General features: G+C 45.9%; 1 protein-coding gene across 1 annotated transcript; it reads right to left on the bottom strand.

The window, feature by feature from the left end:
• Positions 1–103: 103 nt before the first annotated feature.
• Positions 104–23,026, bottom strand: LOC136581162 (inositol-tetrakisphosphate 1-kinase-like). The gene is made up of 10 exons (XM_066582145.1): positions 22,839–23,026; positions 20,381–20,405; positions 15,868–15,990; positions 15,612–15,729; positions 13,737–13,832; positions 7,042–7,082; positions 2,006–2,171; positions 1,695–1,762; positions 415–574; positions 104–327 (listed from the first exon to the last, which is right to left on the bottom strand). Exons 1-10 carry the CDS (start codon positions 22,931–22,933, stop codon positions 104–106), a joined length of 1,116 nt encoding a protein of 371 aa, XP_066438242.1. The 5' UTR covers positions 22,934–23,026.
• Between the last annotated feature and the right edge of the window lie 390 nt (positions 23,027–23,416).

Below are 23,416 nucleotides of genomic sequence, written 5' to 3' on the forward strand. Positions count from 1 at the left end.
GTCATCTGGTTCCAGTAACGATCATCTCATTATAATGAAAGGTTGGCCATTGTCAAGGTTTAATTTGCTATAGGAAGGTCTATTGGTTTGGTTATCTCCTATGTCACCGATCAGCAGAATAGGCTGGGGTATGCATTGTAAAATAAGACGTGCCACTGGCTTGTCTTTTACAAGGCTCTGGGAGAGATCTTAGGTCTATCTTGCGATCTTCACATGTAGGGACATCAGAGGAACCTTCCAAGGTAGAGGTAGATTCTTTGTTGTTTTTGAGTATTTTGTTGACGTGTGAAAGTAAAGCTGGGAAAAATTCAGTAACCCCTTCATAGCCTAAGAAAAGAAGGAATGTATGCAGTTGGGATCCATGGGTAGAAGGAACACCATTTACAGTATAAGTGGAGTGCGACAAGCACATACCTGGAAATGCATTGACATCAATAACGGCACAACGACCACTCTGTGTGTCCACAATTAAATCCACACCAAAAAGAGACATCCCCAAAGCCTCCTGAAGACCCTGGACCACCTGTCTGACTACTTCATCTGATGGAGGTAGGACTTCTGGATACAAAGGAGCCTGGAAAGAGAGAAGAACATCTTTAGAACCCGTCGTGTGAAGACCCTGCCAATACAGACAAAGTAGTAGAACATTAGAAGAACAGAATTGTCAAAACTCTTCTGCATGTGGCTGTTCAACTACTGAAGAGTACATCTAGGGCCATAGAGAGCTGCAGTCAGTCTGCTCTATCCAGTTAGTGAGGCCTAAAGATGGGGTTTCCTCAGAATGGATTCTGTATTAATTTATGGGGAGAAATGTGGTAACGCCAGTATAAAATGCACATGGGTAGACAGGGGTGTAACCTAAAGACCCTGGAACCCCCAACGATCATGTCATTAATGTACTAAACTTCTCATATGGGGCAAAGAGGCCTGTTGGGCCAAGTATGACAATAACCTCTAGGCCTATTATAGTTACATGGCTACAGGTACACAGCAGAATATATCTAACACTACTGTGTGCATGATTACAGGCATCTGCTTTGTGTCTGCAGATCCCGCTTACAGGCACCCTGTGCAGAATTTTCTTTTGGTTCCCCCCCCCCAATCAGAAGAAAAAAATCATATATATTGCAGTGATTGTTGAGAAAGCAGCAAGATGGCAGCATAGCCACACCAGAACATCTCGGTCAATAAATAAGGTACCAGAAGCAAGCTTAATACATAAATACAACACCAGAACCAAGCTCATAACATAAATATAGTACCAGAACCAAGCTCACAACATAAATATAGTACCAGAACCAAGCTCACAACATAAAGATAGCACCAGAACCAAGCTTATAACATAAGTACAACCCCAAAACAAAGCTTCAAACATAAATATGACACAATAACCAAGCTCCTAACATAAATACAGTAGTAGAAGTAAAAGAACATGTTGCAAGAGCGATCGGTGATATGCTGACAGCAGCACCTCCGACCATCAGAGGGGAGCGGACAGAGCCAGGAGGAGGATGATTCATGTAGCTCCCCAAGATGCTGCCACACTGAGGAAGAACATCATCGAGGTTACAAGTAGATCAGGCTGGCCATGCCCACTGTCTGCCCTACATGGCACTACAACCCCGGTACCAGTTCTAATACATTATCAGTAACATGTAAAAAATGAAGGTAAGTGAACCCAGTGTTGCACTCACTTGGGACAGGTGTGAACAGGACTCGGCCTTGGAGACCTCGTGGCTGTTAAAGAAGATTGTCTTTTGGTCTGTAGGTAAAAAACATACAGATGTTGGAAGAATATTGCAGACTGTCGGGGGGGATGAGAACGGTAATAGTGCGACCATTGGAGCAGCACCAGTTGGGGAACATCACCCTGGAAAATGGGAACTAGTAACCTGGAAAATCCAATAACCCAATAATCCGCCGTTTAGACGACTGGAATTATTGGGATATCAGACCTCTACTGTACCGAATACTAGGGGACAGAGCTGAATGTTCTAGAACCAACCTGTCTCCCCTAGAGGAAAATCCCGTATGGATGGTCTCTTGACAACAAAGTGCTGGGCCCCCACAACAAAGATCTTATAGAGCGTGGCGCTGTGGTTGATGAAGCTCTGCAGGAGGCACGGGGGCGTCACGTCCTTCAGGGCCTGCTCATTGAATATCAGCGACATCTGCAATACAGGAAGGCAGAGATTGGATGACCTACAGAATGGGTTTAACCAGAGGCATCTCGCCTGACACGTTCGCTTTGCTAAATGCTTGTATTCTCCATGAAATAATTCTGGAGCATGGTTTCTTCTAGAACGCTGCACTGTACTGTCCCTCTGTTATTCCTCCTGGAAATATATGATACATTTTTAATGGGGCGCTACTATTTCCCAGGTAAATAAGAAGTCTCCACACAGTCTGAAACTGTCAGCCATAATTGGACAGTACCAAAGTCTGTGGTAACCTTGCCAAGGAGAATAGTACTTTTTCCAAGTCCGTGTGTCATATGTCATATTTGTAGACATGTTTATTGTACAAGTAATCTATGTCATAAAAAGCTGATCATGCATAATGCCGCACAATAAAAGTATAGAGAGCACTTACCTACAGGGACCTGCAATAATGCGCCCATTTGGGGGTTGTACAGATAAACATGACTACTTTCCTCTAGATACGGCGCCATTCTTGTATATGGATTGTATGTGGTATTTCAGCTCAGCTCCATTGAAGTAAATAGGCCTGAGCTGCAATACCATATACAGCCTGTGAATACGTGTGGCACTGTTTTTTATGAAAGCAGCCATACCGTATAGGAACTGTCTGGTTTACACAACTCATTCTCAAATACCACGGTAGACTTCTAAATCAATAGAGGGGTTATCTCATTCAGGACCCTAGCCTATTAGTCAGCGAGGCTACATCAAGTGTTTCTAGGTCATAACATCTAGTAATAAAGCAAAGCACATCGTGAATAAGAGGGGTGGGGGTCCCGCTCGCAAGAGCTTAAAGACTATCAGGAAGTATACACATAGGATAATATACATATATACATACATAAAGCTGTGTGAGGGGATCACCAGCCATGTTTGTGAATAAGCAGATAAGAGGTGTGATGGATGGGGGGGGGGGGGGGGTGCGTTGGGGAGTACAGTGGGAAGAAGGGGCTCAGGTTTCCCAGGGGAAGTGTAGAAGCAGGGTAGATGGAGAAGAGTTAGATTAAGCAATATGCTAGGCCTGCCTAAAAAGATGTGTTTTTAGGGCATACTTAAAGTTGTGGGCGTTCAAAATTAACCTGATTGTCTGGGAAAGCACAACCCAGAGGACTGGTGCAGCTTTGGAAAAGTCTTGTAGATGGGAGTGGGAGGTTCGGATTAGAGAGGAATTTAGCCTAAGGTCATTAGCAGAGCAGAGAGCATGGGTGGTAGACAGAGAGAGGAAATATAGGGCAGTGCAGCACTGTGGAGAGCTCTATGGATGAGACTGATGACTTTAAATTGTATTCTATATTTGACGGCCAACCAGTACAGTGACTGGCATAGGGTGGAGGCATCAGTACAGCAAATGGCATAGGGTGGAGGCATCAGTACAGCAAATGGCACAGGGTGGAGGCATCAGTACAGCAAATGGCATAGGGTGGAGGCATCAGTACAGTGACTGGCATAGGGTAGAGGCATCAGTACAGCAAATGGCATAGGGTGTAGGCATCAGTACAGCTAATGGCACAGGGTGGAGGCATCAGTACAGTGACTGGCATAGGGTGGAGGCATCAGTACAATGACTAAAGGCCCATTTAGACATAACGATTATCGCTCAAAAGACGTCTTTTGAGCGATAATCGTTGCGTGTAACTGCACACAAATCGTGCAGTTTTCGTTATTCCGTCGCTCATCGTTGTCTTTTAGCATCCTGAAAGACAACAATGAGTCTTATCAAGGATTCACAACGAGATACAGCTGATACTATTGTTTCAGCTGTATCCCGCTCCCTGATAACAGGTTGAGTATGAAGAACAGATCGGTCCAGCTCTGTTCTCCATACCAGGCACGGAGCGCTCGGCTGTATAACAGCCAGGCGCTCCGTGCAGAAAACATCTGGATGCAGAAGACAAGCGGGGACATCCTGCTTGTCTTCTGCATTCTCCGCTCCGAGCGCTCGGCTGTATAACAGCCGCGCGCTCGGAGCGGAGAACAGCTGTATGCAGAAGAGAAGCGGAGACACTCCGTTTGTCTTCTGCATCCTCCACTCTGAGCGCCAGGTTGTATAACAGCTGGGCGCTCGCAGCGGGGAACAGCTGTAAATGACACAACGATGATCGCTCAAAAGTCACTTGAGCGACATCTTTTGAGCGATTATCGTTGCGTCTAAAGTAGCCTTAACACAGAATGGAGGCATCAGTAGAGTGACTGGCACAGGTTGGAGCTATCTGTACAATGACTAGCACAGGGTGGAGGCATCAGTGTAGCAGCTTGACAAGATAATAAGCCCGGCTACTACATTCGGGATGGATTGGAGAGTGGAGAGTTTTAGGGAGGGGAAAACCGATCAGTAGCGAGTTGCAGTAATCAAGCTGAAAGTGCAAAATAGCGACAATAAGAGAAAGGGTGGCTTCTGGAGAGGTTTTTGAGGTGCAGGTGACATGAGGGAGCAAGTGACTGAATATGGGAAGTGAAGGAAAGGTCGGAATCAAATATGACCCCAAGACAGTGGGTGTGCTGCCAAGGAGTTATGGTGGTACCACAGATTAAGATATCAGGTTTAGGTCAGTCAGTAGATGGCGGAAACACAAGAAGTTCAGTTTTAGATAGGGCTATAAGCTATGAGAGGCCTGGGGAGGAAGTTATCTATAGGAGCTGAGAGGTGGATAGAGGAATCGATTAATCAATAGAAATGTTAAAGTCACCCAGGATGAGAGTTGGAATTCCACAAGATAAGATGTGGTGAAGCCAGGTGGCAAAATGATCCAGAAACTGGCTGGAAGGACCCATGGGTGGTAGACGACCACCAGTCACAAGGACAATGGATGGAAGAGTCTAAGGGGGTAGACCTTAAATGAGGAGAGGAATGTGAGTGAAGGGTACTGGGGGGATGACATGGAAGGTACATTGTGAAGAGAGAAGAGTGCCTTCTCCTCCACCACACCCGTTCTCAGGTCTGGGGACTTCATTTCCCCAGTTGAGGTGCTACAGGCAAATTGAACACTTCTTTTCAGGTTCATCAACAGCTTACAGCTGATTACTGGGAGTTCAAGCAGTGGGAGCTACTGCCACCAGTGTGAGCAACCAATGGGAAACCAGTTCAGACTCAACTGTGCTCTATTCGAAATGGCCTTAGTCATGTCATCATTGTTTTGACCCTGCAGCTTATTTTATACAGTGGTGCCTTGGGTTAAGAGTTTAATTTGTTCCGTGATGGAGCTCTTAACCCAAAACACTCTTATCTCAAAACCAGTTTCCCCATTGAAATGAATGGAAAAGCCATTAATCCGTTCCGGATCACAAAGCTCTCCCACTGATTGCAATGGTCTGCCGGCAACCCCTCCAGTGATTTTCGGGGAAGGTCTTTAAATAGAAGCCCTTCCCTGAAAATCATCCCTAGCTGTAGTAAAAAAATTCAAAATATATATACTCACCTCTCCATCGCTACCGGGGCTCAGGCGTGTCTAGCCGATGCTTGTTCTCCCTGCACTGCTCTGAAGCTTTTCAGCAGGTAGGGATTAACCCTTTCCAATCCATCTATTTTTTCTCATCCATTCTCCCCAGCTCCAAATAAATTGGAGCTGGGGAGAATGGATGAGAAAAAATACATTTTCCCTGCACCCTCCTGAACTGAAAGTGTTCAGGAGGGTGCAAGTGCTCACTGCACCGTGGAGGGACCTGCTTACCTGTCCTGCGTCTTCCGCATTCTCCCTTCTGCCTCCCGACTCGGCGATCATGTGACCGCTGGGGTCAGGTGGCACCCAGCGGTCACATGATTGCCGGGCTGGGAGGCAGAAGGGAGAATGCGGAAGATGCCGGACAGGTAAGCAGGTGCCCCCATGGTGCAGGCTCCCGGCTCGGCGTTCATGTGACCGCTGGGGGTCAGGTAACACCGGCGGTCACATGATCGCCGGCCGGAATCTCTGTGCATTACATAGCGCTAATTGAGCGCTATGTAATGTGTAAAGGAGAAGGCAGAAAGGGTTAAAAACCCTTTCTGCCTTCTCCTCGGGGGTTCTTGATGAGGACCAGTGCAGGAGTGCATCTGCACCCGATGTGTCTGACGATCGGGTGCAGATGCACTCCTGCACTGCAGTGTCGGGCCTGCCCCAACATCGGAGCTGTGGAGGGAAATGATGATGTCGTGGCAGGCCCAACATTGGATTGGAAAGGGTTAAAAATGCAGAGAGAACAAGCGGCGGCTAGACACGCCTGAGATCCGGCAGCAGCGGACAGGTGAGTATATATTTTTTTACACATGCTAGGGATGGTTTTCAGGGAAGGGGTTATATTTAAAGCCCTTCCCCGAAAATCACTGCAGGAGTTGCCGGCAGCAGCGGCCGCTCCATTGAGAGCAAGGCTCTTAACCCAAGTTTTTGCTCTTAAATCCGAGCAAAAATTCGGGAGAGAGCCTGCTCTCAAGTCAAAAAGCTTGTAACTAGAGATGAGCGAACGTACTCGGTAAGGCCGATTTCGCAATCGAGCACTTCACTACTCGGGTGAAAAGTACTCGGGTGCGCTGTGGGTGAGCGGGGGGTTGCAGAGGGGAGTGGGGGGGGAGAGGGAGAGAGAGAGGGCTCCCCCCTGTTCCGCGCTGCTACCCCCCGCTCTGACACGCCCCGCCCCCCGACGACCCCGAGTACTTTTCACCCGAGTAGTGAAGTACTCGAAAATCATGGTGCTCGATTGCGAAATCGGCCTTACCGAGTACGTTCGCTCATCTCTACTTGTAACCCGAGGCACTCTTAACCCTGTATATAGGTATCAATGTATATATTTATTGTATTCGAGAGATTAGAGAGTCATAATGTTTAAACAACCATAAATGGTACATTAACAAACACGGCATATGACAGACCTCATGTGAGCGCAGTCCGTGAGCCACCCGAGCTTTGCAAACTACAAGGGAAGGAAAATTACATTATTATTAATAGGTGATAATAACATTTTTTTCTGATCTCAGGAATCGCATCAGAGAAAGTAAAAGGGAAACCTGCAATCAACGGATCTCCAGGGGGCTCTACTAACAAGAAGGGATTGTCCAATCCTTTAAGAAGCGGATTAGTATGGCCAGCATAACTGTTCTTACCAACAATCTACCAACTGTTACTATTGAACAGGCTACATAAACAGCCCGGTTATTACAGAATAACAGGTATCATGGGGCAATATGCATGTCCTATCATACTGCCCTGTTTCACACCAGCTTATAGCAGACTATGACGCTACATATATGTCACGGTTCGCTGACTGTGTCAAGTTAGGACCAGGGTGACGTCATGGCATCTGGCCCAGCCCACGTGATCCACGCACCTCTGTCATTTCAGCATCGGACACTGACATTAGCACTTATCTGCTGGTGTGTGGTTGGATTGGTTGGCTGGGAGGCATGTGTCCCAGCTGGCCAATCAGCACTTGTCTGTACACATTTACTCCAGTTCCTCCTCATTGAGGTTATACTTCTAGTCGGAAGGTGTCCCAGGTCAAGGTGGCAGCTCCTGTCTTGTTCTATTATGAGATAAGTCTGTTTGGTGTTAAAGATATCTGGGGTGTTGCATCATCTATCTGCTGACTTATTACTATCCCTGCATTGGTATTTCATCTGGCATGTTTGTTTAAACATCTAGATTGTTATTTATTGTGACAAGCATTATCCCTGATTCCAATTAGAAAAAGTGATGGTCGCCTCAGGTTCCTGATGTGGGGTTGCCCTCATCAGGGTAGGTGCTCCGCTTTTAGGTAGGGTCTCATCGCATTAGTAGGTTAGGGTCGGATTTCCTGTTGCCCACTTTTGGGTTTCAGTTTAAATATCTTGTGCTCTCTGCATTAGTATACTGTATGTACACATATTACATCCGATCTGGATGAGGGGTTTTGCGTCCAGCTTGGATGTCACAGTATAGCACAGTACCCCCCCCCCCCCCCCCTGTTATATGAGAGTACCACTCCTCTTATAGTGTTGTATCATTGTAAGAGTGAACAAGCACCTCCACAGTAAGTGTGCGTTCCCACACTATGGGATTCCGTCTCAGAAGTCCGTCACCAAAATACTGAAAACAGCCAAGTGAAACCTCCGAACCGAACCGTCCACTTTCATTGGTAAAACAGTAACCCCTTTGGTGTCTGACGAGGATTCTGTTCAGTTCCGTTATACTTGTATTATAGAATAGCGTAGTTGACTACCGGACATCCATTTTCCGCATCAAGTAAAGATCCATGTTTGGTAAGTTGCAAGGCCTGTGTCCTCCTACATGTGACAACCCCGTGTCCTAGCAGTCCCCCAACTTACATCATCCCTGTTATATCAAAGTATCAACCCTCCACTTGTAGCAGAGTATCACGCCTCTTATACATACCCTGATGTCTGGGGAGCACCTCTTACCTGAGGTACAGTAGACGTTCTGTGGATGTGTTACGTGGCATGGTCTCGGTCTGTTGGTTGTAGTGCTAAGAACCATGACCATGGAGGTGGACCCTGACATCCTACACAGTAATGGGCTGCCAACAATGTGGTAATACTCTGGGAATGGTCAGCCATACTTCCAACCAGACAATGCGCCTCGTCACAGATCCAACGCTGTTCTATGTTGGTCTGAGGATATGGATGCTCCATGACTGGACCGGCTGCACAGAGTCCCAACCTGAACCTACTGAACATCTTTAGGATGAACTAGAACGTCGGGTCAGGAAATGACAGCATCCTTTTTCTTTGAAAGAACTCACCAGATGTTTGCAGGATGAATGGAGGGAAATACCAGTGAAGTGTATCAGATGTTAGAAGAAAGTATCTCACGGATGGTATCCGATGTCATTAGGGCCAAATGAGCCCCACTAGGCATCAACATATGGAAATGAATGCTACTTTTGATTCTTTCTCGGGTGTCCAACTACCTTTGGTAGGATAGTGTGTAATGAATGTGCAGTTTCCAACAGTCACTGAAATTGGGGATTGATGATATAATGATCCTGTAATGTGATAGCGGTCTGTTGTGTTGCCATCAGGTGTATACTGTTGTGTGTGACACACGTGACATATATACATGTACCTGCCTGGCAGCAACATCTCCATGGAATCTGCATACAAATATTGACAACTGTGCAACTTGTATCCCCACATGAACAGGAGCAGAGTTAGAGCTTCTAGGCTGCCGCCCCCTTTAAGAACAATGTGCGTTGCGAGGGCGCGATCAACGATAGGACATGCCGCGATTTGTTACCCGCATCACAGTGCGACGTGCAGAACAATCGCTCATGAGTATGACCCCACTAAAAAGAACAATTATCCATAAATGTGTCGGTCTGCGGCAGCCATGTCTGACAAGCCACTCCCCCATTTAAAACAGGCAGTTGGGAGCGCAGACATCAAAAAAATGGCAAATTTTTGGGCAAATCCGACTTGTGCAAAATTTCGCAACTTTTTTAGGTCACAGACTGGCATCAATTCCTTTATGAATGCCCCCGGGGTTTTGTTTTCTTTAAAGCCGTCACTTCAGTTTGTGATGCAGATTTATGAGGCAAGGCCAGAAATGGATCCAGAAGGAATAAGGAAGGCGAGTGCGACATCGGTCTGAGAAATTTGCGCTCATAAAGCTGCGATTTTCTATTCAAGTGCGTTGTGTTTTGCGAGAAAAACCCATCACATCGCGGTACATACGATTTTCACGTGTTTGAAAACTGCATGTTGTTTCAATAGGAAAAATGATAAACCGTATGTCCCCAGCGTGAAGGTCCCGTCCGCACGCCGCGCCACGACTACGGGATTTGTTTCCTCTCACAGAAAAAATTGTGAAAAGCAGAAGGTAAGAATGCGCCTGATGAAGCAATGATGTCTCCAATCAAAACATATGGAGCATGGCAGGTGAAGGGTTAACCCTACCCAGCGACAACCCTTCGGCACCCTTGGTCCAGGATGGCATGTAGAAGTCCCTCTTTGTCCGGGATCCACCATGCTTGTGGGGTATACCGGCTACCTGGAGGATGATTAACCCCGCGCTGCAGGGGCCCAGGACTGAGGGATTCCTCCGGGCCGGGGATCATTACACGTTTATTTCAGCGACGCGGTTTTGAAGAGTAAAATACTTGTACTTTAAAGCTTGAAAAAGGCGTGAAAAATATTGGTGATATTGCCAAAAAATAGAGCGAGCTGCGGTTCTGCTATCTCGCAGCATCAGGAGAAAAATCGCCCCTGTAATCACACCCAATGCAAATAATGTGGTCAATTTCTGTGCAAGTTGTTTTTTTTGTCTCACAACACGCAAAACTCACGCAAGAAAATCGCCCGTGTGAACCCGCCCCTCACGCTTCATCCCGCCGGATCCACTTCTGGCTTTAGTTAAATAAAACAACTGCATCCCAACCTGCAGCGGGATTAGCCGTGTATGAAAGCTCCTTGGGCTTCATTCACACGAGCGCATAAACGGCGACATGTTTACGCCCGCCTGATATATGCGACCATCTAAGGCATTGGTTTCCAATGTATCCGCTCACACAGGTGAATATACGGCACGCAAAAACATAGAACCATGAAAAATGGAACATAACCAACTGAAGAACGCGCCGCCGCACAGAGGCGGGGCAAGAACATGGTTCTGGAGCTATCATTTGCCCGATATACGGCGGCGGCTCCCATAGACTCCTATAGAAGCCGGACAAAGAAAGGGAGGGGGAGGGAGTTTAGCAGCGTCCAACAATGCGAAAAGCTTACAGGTGCCTCTCTATAGGCATGGGAAGGCATCACAATACATTTTGCAGAGCGAGGGGTTTTCTGGGGTGCGGCATATTTTTTTGCTAAAAACTACGCTCATGGTCGTGTGAATGGGCGAGAAAACGCTGGCTGTGATCACGGAAAAACGTCCATCCACACCAATAGACGGCGTGGACGATAAACTGTAAAAATGCCTACACTCGTGTGAAAGAGCCCTTATACTGCTATAATGCATGGAACAGGTTGCCACAGGAGGTGGTGAGTTCTCCTTCAATGCTCTTCAAACAAAGGCTGGACAAACATCTGTCTGGGATGATTTAGTGATCCAGCACTGAGCAGGGGGTTGGACCCGATGACCCTGGAGGACCGGATGACCTTGGAGGACCCGATGACCTTGGAGGACCCGATGACCCCGGAGGACCCGATGACCCTGGAGGACCCGATGACCCTGTTGGTCCTTTCCAACTCTACCATTCTACGATACTATGACAAAAGCAGTAGGTTGCATGGACCACACCTGTAGAACTTTGCACCCTCGGGCTGAATGACACAAATCACCCCATGCCAAGAGATAATGACCAATTCAATTAGGGAGGAGACAGCCACCACCTTGTATCCACAGGACAGCAAACACTACCAGGAACCCTTTACATGGGAAGGCATTACACCGCAGGATGCAGCCAAATCCGCAGCTGCAGAATTCCACATCACAATTTGCGCGTCTAACTGCGGATTTTGGTGTGGAATTCCCCGCGGTTTGCAGCGCGTCGTGCAGCCTATTCCATCCGGCATGAAAGGTCCCCAGTCTGTAACAGATGATAGAAGCCTCTATGGGGAGATGGCAGGCATTGTTACACGGGGACGGCAGGAGATGTCACCGCCGGCACAGCAATGTTTGCTTTATTACCTCATCTGACCTTTCCTCAATTATCGTAGAGTTAACCCTTCCCTGTCTAGCTTATGATGAACGTTATGTACTTGTATGTTTGTAGTTCGGCTATTATTGTCTCTACACCAATATTGTGAAGAAAACAGGAAGACTACTAAGACACCGACAGATGCAGCAAACGTTAACTTGACTTTTTAAATGTCTTTTTTGTTGTTGTGTCAACTTGAAGTTTGCTACAACAGTGCATTTAACACGTTAAGGTAAAGTTTGCTACACCTGATGACAAAGAGAGAAATACGGTCTTCTTCTGAGCCACACAGAGAGGAGAATAGGCGGAATAGCAAAAATAAAGTTTATGCCATGACCCCCCCACATACTGGTTTATAAGAATACTTCCATCCTTGTAGGAGAGAAGGACTGCAGGGGGCATAACTACAGGGGTGTAAGGGTATCTATCACGCCCAATCCCTGGTACCTGAGAGGCCCAGACAGTCCCTCTGACACGTAGGAAGGCACAGCATTATAAGTAACACAGAGCTGTGGGGTCCTGCGGCTGATATTGCATTGGGGTCCCAGAAGCTACAGAGCTGTGTACGGTTCAGGTCATTTTCGATGTCCCTTCTTTACTTATGTTGTGGTGTCTGTGGAGGGTTAGAGCTTGGTAGACGCTTAACCTGCCAACGGGGAAGGGGACTGAGGCAGCCCCAAGTCTACCAACCCCATCACTGCTCAGGCTTCATCTATGGTGGTCTTCACCAATCAGTCGCTGGAGAACACATGACTCTAGATATTGGACACTAGTGGCACCAGGGATATCATAGCATTACTGCACCTTGGCACGAGGATAAAACCCTGTTACTAGCAATTTACTCTTGGGTAAAGGTCATTGTACACGAGCCAATAGTTGCCCAAATAATAGCCTAAAAGAGCAATTATGGACGACTGTCGTCCCGTGTAAGCTATGGACCCGACGGGGCAAATGAGCTAGAATTGCTCACTTGTCAGAGTCGCTTGGTTTTTTAGCTCACCTAAAACCAAGTTAGTATCGTCTGTGTAAACAGGTATCAATATACGGAGGCCCATTTACACGCAACGACGGTTGTTTGATCAAACGATCGGCTCAACAACTTTTTTGCTTTCAAACGATGAGCGATTACACGTAAAGATAATCATTTGACATTCTGGCCATCTCCCTCCTTCGCCGGGCCGTTTGGTAGTTTTTACACATACAGATAAGTGGAGATTGTATCCTCAGATGGGTGGGTGTATAGCGCATTAAAAACTTTGGTTCTGTGCAAATACGTGGATTGGCTTTTGAAAGAATCTCTATGTGGGAGGTCTATTAATTAGTGTGAAGAAATAGCCCTTGTCTGCTGTGAGAGCGGGTGGGTTGGCACTTTGTTTAGCCGGGCGTAAATAAATTACTGCAAAGAGAAAAACTTGTTGAAGTATTCGCTTTTGTGCGAAAAACTGTAACAAACATAACTAAAATGCCCATAAAAACATGAATATGATCCGGTGAATGCAGCGAGTCGGTGGGGGCAGAGAGTAGACCCTGACAAACAATCACCCATCCCCCGAGCTGTTTGAACAACTGCTGTTTAAATATAACGACCAGCGAACAAACCAGCGACTATTTTTATGCAGGCTGAAACTCAGCGGCCAACGACAAGTGGAGAGAAAGTGGAGGATGGCTTCACGTTTACACCCAACGATTGGCGCTCACTGTCGTTCATTGGAACACATTTTGAGCGACAATCCTTGCGTGTAAATGGGCCACACGAGCCTTATCTCTGGAGCTTATCTTTAGTAGCCCATTTACATTTTGTTACTCAGTGAGGCTCTTCATCAACGTGGCCGACAAGCCAGAAATAATGGTGGAACTTTAGGACCAATCTTTGTTCTCACTCGAAAACTATATCCATGCACTAGACCATTTGTAATGAATAGATAGGCTTACTAATAGGGAAGGTTAGGTGGTCTCTGACCAAAGCCACCGTATCACTGCGTCTGGTCATCAGCTGCACACATGGAGGGGAGAACACGGCACTGACCCCTGCAACACAAAACAGGAAGCATGCAGGCTGGTTAATAGTTAATACAAACGGCACTGTCCAGATTTGCATTATTGGCCTGATTTACCCTTTACTGGATTATGTAAAAAGATAGCAGCTCATCAAGGACTTCATCAACAAGACTGAAGAGAAGCCCTTTTTACGCTGGTCTTCTCCTGGACATCTTAAATCAAAGTTAAGCAAAATTAAATGCAGAATACTCAATTTGGAGAAGCCGTGCCACATGTACAGCAAAGGAACTAACTAGATCCCAAATCTCCTAAAATGCTTGGGCGCCGGACGTTTAGCCGTGTCATTGGTCCTCAGAGCCGTATCTTGCAGCTCTTGAGCTCCAATGCAATTTTTGTAAAAGTTCCCCCACCTCCCCTGTGCCAGATATACAAGAGTCACTCCAAAACTGCTGCCTCCTATCTTATTATGTTGGCACAGAACATCATGGGCGGATGTTGGCAGTAGGGTAAAAACGTTTGAACCTTCCTGCGAATATCTGGTAAATTTTGCTGCTGTGCGACTGATGGCAGCAAAGGGGCAATCTGATGAATAGCATCTGACATAAAATGTGTATAAACAGAAGCGTGTAAGTGAAGTCCTCCAGGCAGAAAGAATTGCACCCATTGACATTCACTGATGATCGCTGAACGCTCACGGAGCCCAGACATTGGATGTAGCACAGCGAGGTGGTGGGTGTCCCAACGGTGGCAATAGAGTGAAAGACAACCCATGTTTGGAGCGGCCATGCACAGCTGTCCCACCACAAAACTAAGAGTGTCTCAATTAGTTCATCTGCGTAAATCGGCAGATTTCGACCAGAGAACTGTGCAAGATGTTGGATATCAGCTTCAATCTGTAGGAAACAATGATCCGCCGATTCACACAGATGAGCGGACTGGATGCTCTTCTTCTGATGGTGTGACAGATGTGCATGGCGGTCTGGAACGTGGCTTATCTTTGACATCACATTTACTGCTGTTGGAATGCACCAACCACCGCCTCACTGAGCTAACACTCACTGTTGGGGATCCCTAAACATTCGGCAAGCACTGATGGGCGTCACTGCTCTTCTGTGGCCATCTGTCCCACAACAACAACATTTATCAGGTATTGGGGAGAAGGTTCAAACCATACTGCCATACCGTACTGCCATACCGTACTGCCATACCGCCAACATCCGCTTCTGACAGAGCAACCCTCGTAATACTGGTGTCGTATGTAGCAGAAGAGCCTTTGGGCCTCCTCAGGAACCAGGATCTGCTACTATAGCTTTAGCCTTGCTGCTCACAATACTCTTCCTACATCTGAACATGGGGGTAGTCCAATGTATAAAGTCTGTAGAAGGCAGCCCAATAGAAGACAATTGGATTGCAGCAAATGTCATTAGATTAGGAGGGGAAACAGCACCAAATAGTCCATATTGGAAAATGTCATGTAATGAACAGCCACCTTTCCTTTGCTATACAGTTTGGTATTTACTGCTCAAGGAGTCCAAGAATGGACCATCTTACTGTGTTGGAAGGAGATATCAGCTGATTTATGGCCACTATGTGTCCACGCCAGTGACTCAGGATCTACAAATATCCCCAAATGTATGATGTATGAGTTACTTCCATAACATGACCAATCTGCTAGTTCTGCATAGTGTTTGACTTCAGACAAGACTGACTATTTCATAGCATGAACGTAATATCACCTATAATCTAAATCTGCACGGACGGATACTGGGCACTGCATGTGATGTGATGTCTGATAGCTTTTTGTTTCACCTTGCTGTCGGGTCTCCAGGCTTTGTAGAAGGTGATGTGACTGGAATCGGTCAAGTAGTGTGTACAGAGCCGGGAGGGGGTCCAGAAGGATGGTGAATGGATGAGTGTCCAGATAGACCTTGGGATAAAAAACTAAACATAATCTGCTTACTCATTATCAACACCCAGATGAAGCCACTGCCATTACTAGATGCTCCGATTTCAGTTACCTGCTCCTGACTACACTACTCCTAGGTCTCCTTTTTTGTGGTATTACCTGCAGCCTCTGGACAAGATGATGGGACGCCAGATCCTGACCCGCTTCTACCAAGAGGTCCGTCAACTTGTGGATAATAAGATCAAATGGTCCTTGGCTATTGAGACATTTGGTGAGGTCAACCTGAAGAGGACACAATATGAGCCTTATGGAAACGGTTCTGCGAAGTAATGGTGAGGTGAAGAGGAGTATAATATAAACAATGTGCACTCCAATTTCGTTCACCATCTTGGATATGTTTGGCCTAATGACCCTTGATGGAAAAATAATGAGAGCCATAGCCTGAGTGTGGATGGAGGTTCCAACTATAGCCATCCATGCACAAGCTCGAAATAAGCTTTGAACTGCCCGTCTCTCATTGAGGAGCGGACCTCAGAGAGTAAGATGATGTACGGAATGTATCATTAACACGTTAAAGGGAAGGATCATCTCGAATCTTATGTACGAGACACTATGGGGCCAAGTCATCTGTGCTTACTCTTTGCACCAGTTTTCTGACATTCAGCTTCTTAAATGCGTCACATCCGACACACAGAGGTCACCCCCGAATTCGTAAGAAAGAATAATTAGCTGAGCTATTCATCACTTTTCATTCCTTTTGGTGCAACTCAGTTGTAAATATGTTGCAAAAATAGTAGCCATTATTCTAGCGCAAATTACGCCACAAATATGGCAGAAAAGGCTCCATTAATCAGCCTCCATCTCCTCAGTGCTCGAGACATTGGAGAATTGGAGCCTCATCATAGTAGAACCAGGAACCTTCACACCTCTCATTTACCATCTGAGGGTGACTTTACACGGGCAACTATGGTCTGAATAGTCACTCCAAATAGTTGTGAACGACGGTTGTTTGTGCGCTTTTATACTGAGTGATTGCTGTTCACTTGCATTGAGCAAATTGTAGGGATCATTTATACGGACCGAAATATCATGTGTGCGCTAGTTAGGGGAGCGTGAAGTTACTAGTTAGGGGAGCGTGAAGTTACTAGTTAGGGGAGCGTGACGTTACTAGTTAGGGGAGTGTGAAGTTACTAGTTAGGAGGTTGTAAAGTTACTAGTTAGGGGAGTGTGAAGTTACTAGTTAGGGGAGCGTGACGTTACTAGTTAGGGGGTTGTGAAGTTACCAGTTAGGGGAGCGTGAAGTTACTAGTTAGGGGGTTGTGAAGTTACTAGTTAGGGGGTTGTGAAGTTACTAGTTAGGGGGTTGTGAAGTTACCAGTTAGGGGAGCGTGAAGTTACTAGTTAGGGGGTTGTGAAGTTACTAGTTAGGGGGTTGTGAAGTTACTAGTTAGGGGAGCGTGAAGTTACTAGTTAGGGGGGTTGTGAAGTTACTAGTTAGGGGAGCGTGAAGTTACTAGTTAGGGGGGTTGTGAAGTTACTAGTTAGGGAAGCGTGAAGTTACTAGTTAGTGGGTTGTGAAGTTACTAGTTAGAGGAGCGTGAAGTTACTAGTTAGGGGAGCGTGAAGTTACTAGTTAGGGGAGCGTGAAGTTACTAGTTAGGGGGTTGTGAAGTTACTAGTTAGAGGAGCGTGAAGTTACTAGTTAGGGGAGCGTGAAGTTACTAGTTAGGGGAGCGTGAAGTTACTAGTTAGGGGAGCGTGAAGTTACTAGTTAGGGGGTTGTGAAGTTACTAGTTAGGGGAGCGTGAAGTTACTAGTTAGCGGGTTGTGAAGTTACTAGTTAGGGGAGCGTGAAGTTACTAGTTAGGGGAGCGTGAAGTTACTAGTTAGGGGAGCGTGAAGTTACTAGTTAGGGGGGTTGTGAAGTTACTAGTTAGGGGAGCGTGAAGTTACTAGTTAGGGGGTTGTGAAGTTACTAGTTAGGGGAGCGTGAAGTTACTAGTTAGGGGAGTGTGAAGTTACTAGTTAGGAGGTTGTAAAGTTACTAGTTAGGGGAGTGTGAAGTTACTAGTTAGGGGGTTGTGAAGTTACTAGTTAGGGGGTTGTGAAGTTACTAGTTAGGGGAGCGTGAAGTTACTAGTTAGGGGAGCGTGAAGTTACTAGTTAGGGGGGTTGTGAAGTTACTAGTTAGGGGAGCGTGAAGTTACTAGTTAGAGGAGCGTGAAGTTAGTAGTTAGGGGGGTTGTGAAGTTACTAGTTAGGGGGTTGTGAAGTTACTAGTTAGGGGAGCGTGAAGTTACTAGCTAGCGGGTTGTGAAGTTACTAGTTAGGGGAGCGTGAAGTTACTAGTTAGGGGAGCGTGAAGTTACTAGTTAGGGGGTTGTGAAGTTACTAGTTAGGAGGTTGTGAAGTTACTAGTTAGGGGAGCGTAAAGTTACTAGTTAGGGGAGCGTGAAGTTACTAGTTAGGGGAGTGTGAAGTTACTAGTTAGGAGGTTGTGAAGTTACTAGTTAGGGGAGCGTGAAGTTACTAGTTAGGGGAGCGTGAAGTTACTAGTTAGGGGGGTTGTGAAGTTACTAGTTAGGGGAGCGTGAAGTTACTAGTTAGGGGGTTGTGAAGTTACTAGTTAGGGGAGCGTGAAGTTACTAGTTAGGGGAGTGTGAAGTTACTAGTTAGGAGGTTGTAAAGTTACTAGTTAGGGGAGTGTGAAGTTACTAGTTAGGGGGTTGTGAAGTTACTAGTTAGGGGGTTGTGAAGTTACTAGTTAGGGGAGCGTGAAGTTACTAGTTAGGGGAGCGTGAAGTTACTAGTTAGGGGGGTTGTGAAGTTACTAGTTAGGGGAGCGTGAAGTTACTAGTTAGAGGAGCGTGAAGTTAGTAGTTAGGGGGGTTGTGAAGTTACTAGTTAGGGGGTTGTGAAGTTACTAGTTAGGGGAGCGTGAAGTTACTAGCTAGCGGGTTGTGAAGTTACTAGTTAGGGGAGCGTGAAGTTACTAGTTAGGGGAGCGTGAAGTTACTAGTTAGGGGGTTGTGAAGTTACTAGTTAGGAGGTTGTGAAGTTACTAGTTAGGGGAGCGTAAAGTTACTAGTTAGGGGAGCGTGAAGTTACTAGTTAGGGGAGTGTGAAGTTACTAGTTAGGAGGTTGTGAAGTTACTAGTTAGGGGAGCGTGAAGTTACTAGTTAGGGGAGCGTGAAGTTACTAGTTAGGGGAGTGTGAAGTTACTAGTTAGGGGAGCATGAAGTTACTAGTTACGGGAGTGTGAAGTTACTAGTTAGAGGGTTGTGAAGTTACTAGTTAGGGGGTTGTGAAGTTACTAGTTAGGGGAGCGTGAAGTTACTAGCTAGGGGAGCGTGAAGTTACTAGTTAGGGGGTTGTGAAGTTACTAGTTAGGGGAGCGTAAAGTTACTAGTTAGGGGGTTGTGAAGTTACTACTTAGAGGAGTGTGAAGTTACTAGTTAGGGGGTTGTGAAGTTACTAGTTAGGTTAGCGTGAAGTTACTAGTTAGGGGGTTGTGAAGTTACTAGTTAGGGGAGCGTGAAGTTACTAGTTAGGGGAGCGTGAAGTTACTAGTTAGGGGAGCGTGAAGTTACTAGTTAGGGGGTTGTTAAGTTACTAGTTAGAGGAGCGTGAAGTTACTAGTTAGAGGAGCGTGAAGTTACTAGTTAGGGGAGTGTGAAGTTACTAGTTAGGGGAGCGTGAAGTTACTAGTTAGGGGAGTGTGAAATTACTAGTTAGGGGGTTGTGAAGTTACTAGTTAGGGGAGCGTGATGTTACTAGTTAGGGGGTTGTGAAGTTACTAGTTAGGGGAGCGTGAAGTTACTAGTTAGGGGGTTGTGAAGTTACTAGTTATGGGAGTGTGAAGTTACTAGTTAGGAAGTTGTGAAGTTACTAGTTAGGGAGTTGTGAAGTTACTAGTTAGGGGACCGTGAAGTCACTAGTTAGGGGGTTGTGAGGTCACTACTTAGGGGGTTGTGAAGTTACTAGTTAGGGGAGCGTGAGGTTCTTTTGTGGACATGTATTTGAGATTCCAACCTCTCCCCAGCGCACGCTCATTGGTTGCCGAGTCCACTGAACGCACATAAATACATGTGATCGGTCTACAAGTGAACACTCGCTGCTGCCAGAAGCCTCAGCACTGTGTTCCATCAAAGGTCAAACCAGCAAGAAGATGCAGCAGGGAGTATATACCTGAAGACTAAGACTAGTCATAGACCTAGCTGAGAGTGTCCTTCCAAAGACCAGCGGGGATCGTCCAATCGAGGATCACTTCCATATATTTATGTGCTTTCAAAGCTCAACGAGCGTAAAATAGGAGTTCAAAAAAAGGTGGGAGCCAATCAACATTTGGGGGGACGCAACCGCTGAACAAACGCAAACTGCCCTACAAAGCGATTCGCCAGTTGTTGAAAGACAACAATTACCTGTTTACACCAGATGATCATTAATCAGGTGAGCAGAAACAAAGCGACTAATGAATGAATTCTGGCTTGTCACCTGTTTTGCGCCCCGTTTACACAAACAATTGTTGTTACATTCGCTCTATCGTCCTGTACAAAGCCACATTAGGTCATTATTGAGGTTTATCAGCTGCCATAGAGGAAGGGTGTGGGAATCACAATAAAGGCCGCGATGTCATATCATAATAGAGAGGAAATTCCTATGAACTCTTACCTCTGTTACATCATATCCATGATTCCTGAAATACAGACACAAAACAAGAAACAGGATGAAATGACACACAAAGAGCGCAGAACAGTCCCTCCGTATGATAGTATATAGCAATGCACTTATAGATGAATAGACGGGGTACGAGAATGCTTGGGCCAGGATAACCCAAAACGGATCAAGATGATGACCCAAGGATGGTTCTGCTGAATGGGTGACTGCGGACATGATTATGGATGGGAAGTTTGCACTTAGAGCCACTTTATATTAACAGATGCCAGTAATGTCACGCAGGAACTGAAAAGCTAAAGAGCCAGACACCGAGATGTAAGTCGTAACGCAGCTCTGCAGCCGCACACATCAGTCCGGGGACTCCATGCAGATAGTTATGGAGCGACAGGAAGGTTTATCAACTAAACAATGCACCATGTTGTAAATAATCCGAAACAGGAAGAATCGACGTTGTAGTCTGAAGAGTACTTCCCAGAAGACTGACTTTTTGGGGCCTGACCTGTGCTTGATCTACAGTCAGATTATAAAGTAGATTGGTATGGGGATAGTATAGTAGCATGATGATCTCAGGACTAGGTCTGTTCACTCATTGTGATGTTTGGACACTACATGCTCTTGTTCCAGTCAATCCTACTTCCTCAGTATCAAAAATTCCCCAATTTTTTAAATTTTTGATGGCCACATATTACTTAGAGGTTTTGGACACCCTTAGAGCAGTTTTTAACTTCTATGAGTATATTTTGGGCTGGCAAGCAATTCTCCAATAGGGTTTAGCTAAAAAGTTTGCAACGTTTATCTTCTGCAGCTTCTACATATCACTGTATATAGAAATCGCAGTCTAAGTCTCAATAGGAGATCTGCCAGTGAGGCTGACGGCTTAGTCTCCTCCGCTCTCTCCTCTCCTGCACTTTCTTATCAGCTCATTTATGACCACAACAAAGTTTATGTTTGTGGTTGTCAATAATAGTTTATGATGAGTGCAGGAGAGGAGAGAGAGGGGGCAAAACTAAAGGTACATTCACACGGGACGATTATCACCGGATGTCTTGCTTGAAGCAAATTCAGGCGATAATCATCCCCGACGGGGGAACTGAGCGAGAACTAGAGCTAAAAGCCAAGCGACTATCGGCCTCTGTAAACAGGAGCTGCTCAGTGTTTGAGCGACTCCTGCTTATTGTGAATGGAGGCGTGTGGCCGGAACGATCCCCCCCCCCATTGTGCCGCCATTTACTGAACGACTATTGCTCCAGCGTAAAGCATAGGAGTGACAGTCAGGCGGAAGCCCATAGGACAGCTGTCAGGACGGCTTGTGTAAAGGTATCCGAAGCCACCAGCCTCACTGGCCAATCTCCTACTGACACTTACATTGCAGTTTCTATATACAGTGATAAGTAGAAGATGCAGAAGATAAACGGTGCAACATCTCTAATTAAACCCTATTGCACAAATGTTTATACATGCATTTAAGTGAAAAAACATTTGCCCAAAGTATCCACAGGCTTTAAGCTGATGGTGCGTGATACAGGACTCGGTGTTGTCAGTGATTAAGGTGATCGCGGGTGATATACCATAGCTCTTGCATTGGCAGTGATTAAGGTGCTGGTGGGATATAGAGTTCTTGGCATTGGCAGCAGTTAAGGTTGCAAAGGATAATACAGGTCTTGGCATTGGCAGAAAGTGGGCATGCACACTAATATCATAACCAAGTAGTAGATACTATACCCCTGCTGTGTAATAATGGATTGCCATACAATACTTTGTGCTCTAAGATTAAGCTACCCATCAATGAAACTTCTTTACTTGGAATCTCCTCTACTTGTATATATGAGTTCAACTCCCATCCTGAGATGAAGGAAGATCTATCAAGATATTATATTTAAAGGGGTCGTTCACTTTGAAAACTTCATTTTGTTAGAGGAATCCCCCAAGGATGATCTGCTCACAGGCCTTTTATTGAATTGGTCTGTCTGTGTAATGCATGGATAGGCCCGCCGGGTCCTCCACAGTGAGAGACCCCCTTTACAGATGAGATTCCAGAACCCCATAAACTCCCCTTTATTAATTCAAACTTCCCCAATAAATATCTGGAAATTGTTTTTCTTTACCTATAGAATACCCCAAACGTACAAGAGCCAATACTCTGGGATACATTATATCTATTTAGTATAATGTATATACCGCACATCACATGGAATAGGCATGTATGGAAGTGACATATTATCAGATTGCTATGTGACTCTACTCATCGTAATATGATTTCATTGTGCGCGATTTTACATAGGACTGCACATTATAACTGGGTGTACCGTGTGCTACATATTGGAATGAAAACCGTAATACAGAACCCTGGTAATATAGTGTTAGAGATCACTCCATAGGTTGTATATAGCCCAGCAGCACACCTGTACAAACACCAACAGGTAGCATGAAATCTACATGGAGTAGGACTGACCTGCAGAGTTCTTCAAATAGGTGAAAATTAAGTTTCCTTTTCTTGTTCTCGTTCAGACAGACCCCAATCCTCTTCGTAGTGTGCAGCGAAGGCATGATCACCGTACCTGCTAGCAGACCCTACGCTGTGCACCCGCTCGCCCAAGTAACACCCGTCTACTCCAGTCACCTTCGACCTCATAGCTGCATTCTGCTTGCTCGAGTAGGATGGGTTCCCCGGTATTGATGACTAAGATAGTGCTGACTAGAGTACACAAGGTTTGGGACGGGCGTCATTCAGCTGTCTGACATCAACATTGATTAGGTCACAGTCACCAGTGATATGGTATAGGACTATCCTTGTAAGGAGCAGCAGCAAGGACTGAGCGATAGGATCCATAACAGTGGTCACACGGACTACATGTATATGTAAGGAGTATGTAGCTCTATAGGCTAAACCAAGGCACTTTCCATTTTATTGGCCCCGGGGAAAGCAAAACTTACTGTAAAATAACCCCTTCTGATCTGGAAGACAAGAATGTATTTGATGCAGGTTCAGGGTTGGCACAAGCCCTGCCATTGTCAGGCATAGGCTGTAGG

This window comes from Eleutherodactylus coqui, chromosome 10 (assembly GCF_035609145.1).
Source record: "Eleutherodactylus coqui strain aEleCoq1 chromosome 10, aEleCoq1.hap1, whole genome shotgun sequence".
In the NCBI taxonomy this organism is placed as follows: Eukaryota; Metazoa; Chordata; class Amphibia; order Anura; family Eleutherodactylidae; genus Eleutherodactylus; species Eleutherodactylus coqui.

Bases quoted from the DNA above. Each gene is read 5' to 3' on its own strand.
- LOC136581162 (XM_066582145.1), bottom strand. From the start codon at position 22,933: ATGCCTTCGCTGCACACTACGAAGAGGATTGGGGTCTGTCTGAACGAG. The intron at 15,730-15,867 runs GTAATACCACAA...TTTTATCCCAAG, and splicing joins ATCTTGTCCAGAGGCTGCAG to GTCTATCTGGACACTCATCC. The intron at 13,833-15,611 runs GTGAAACAAAAA...TTTGTGTTGCAG, and splicing joins CCTGGAGACCCGACAGCAAG to GGGTCAGTGCCGTGTTCTCC.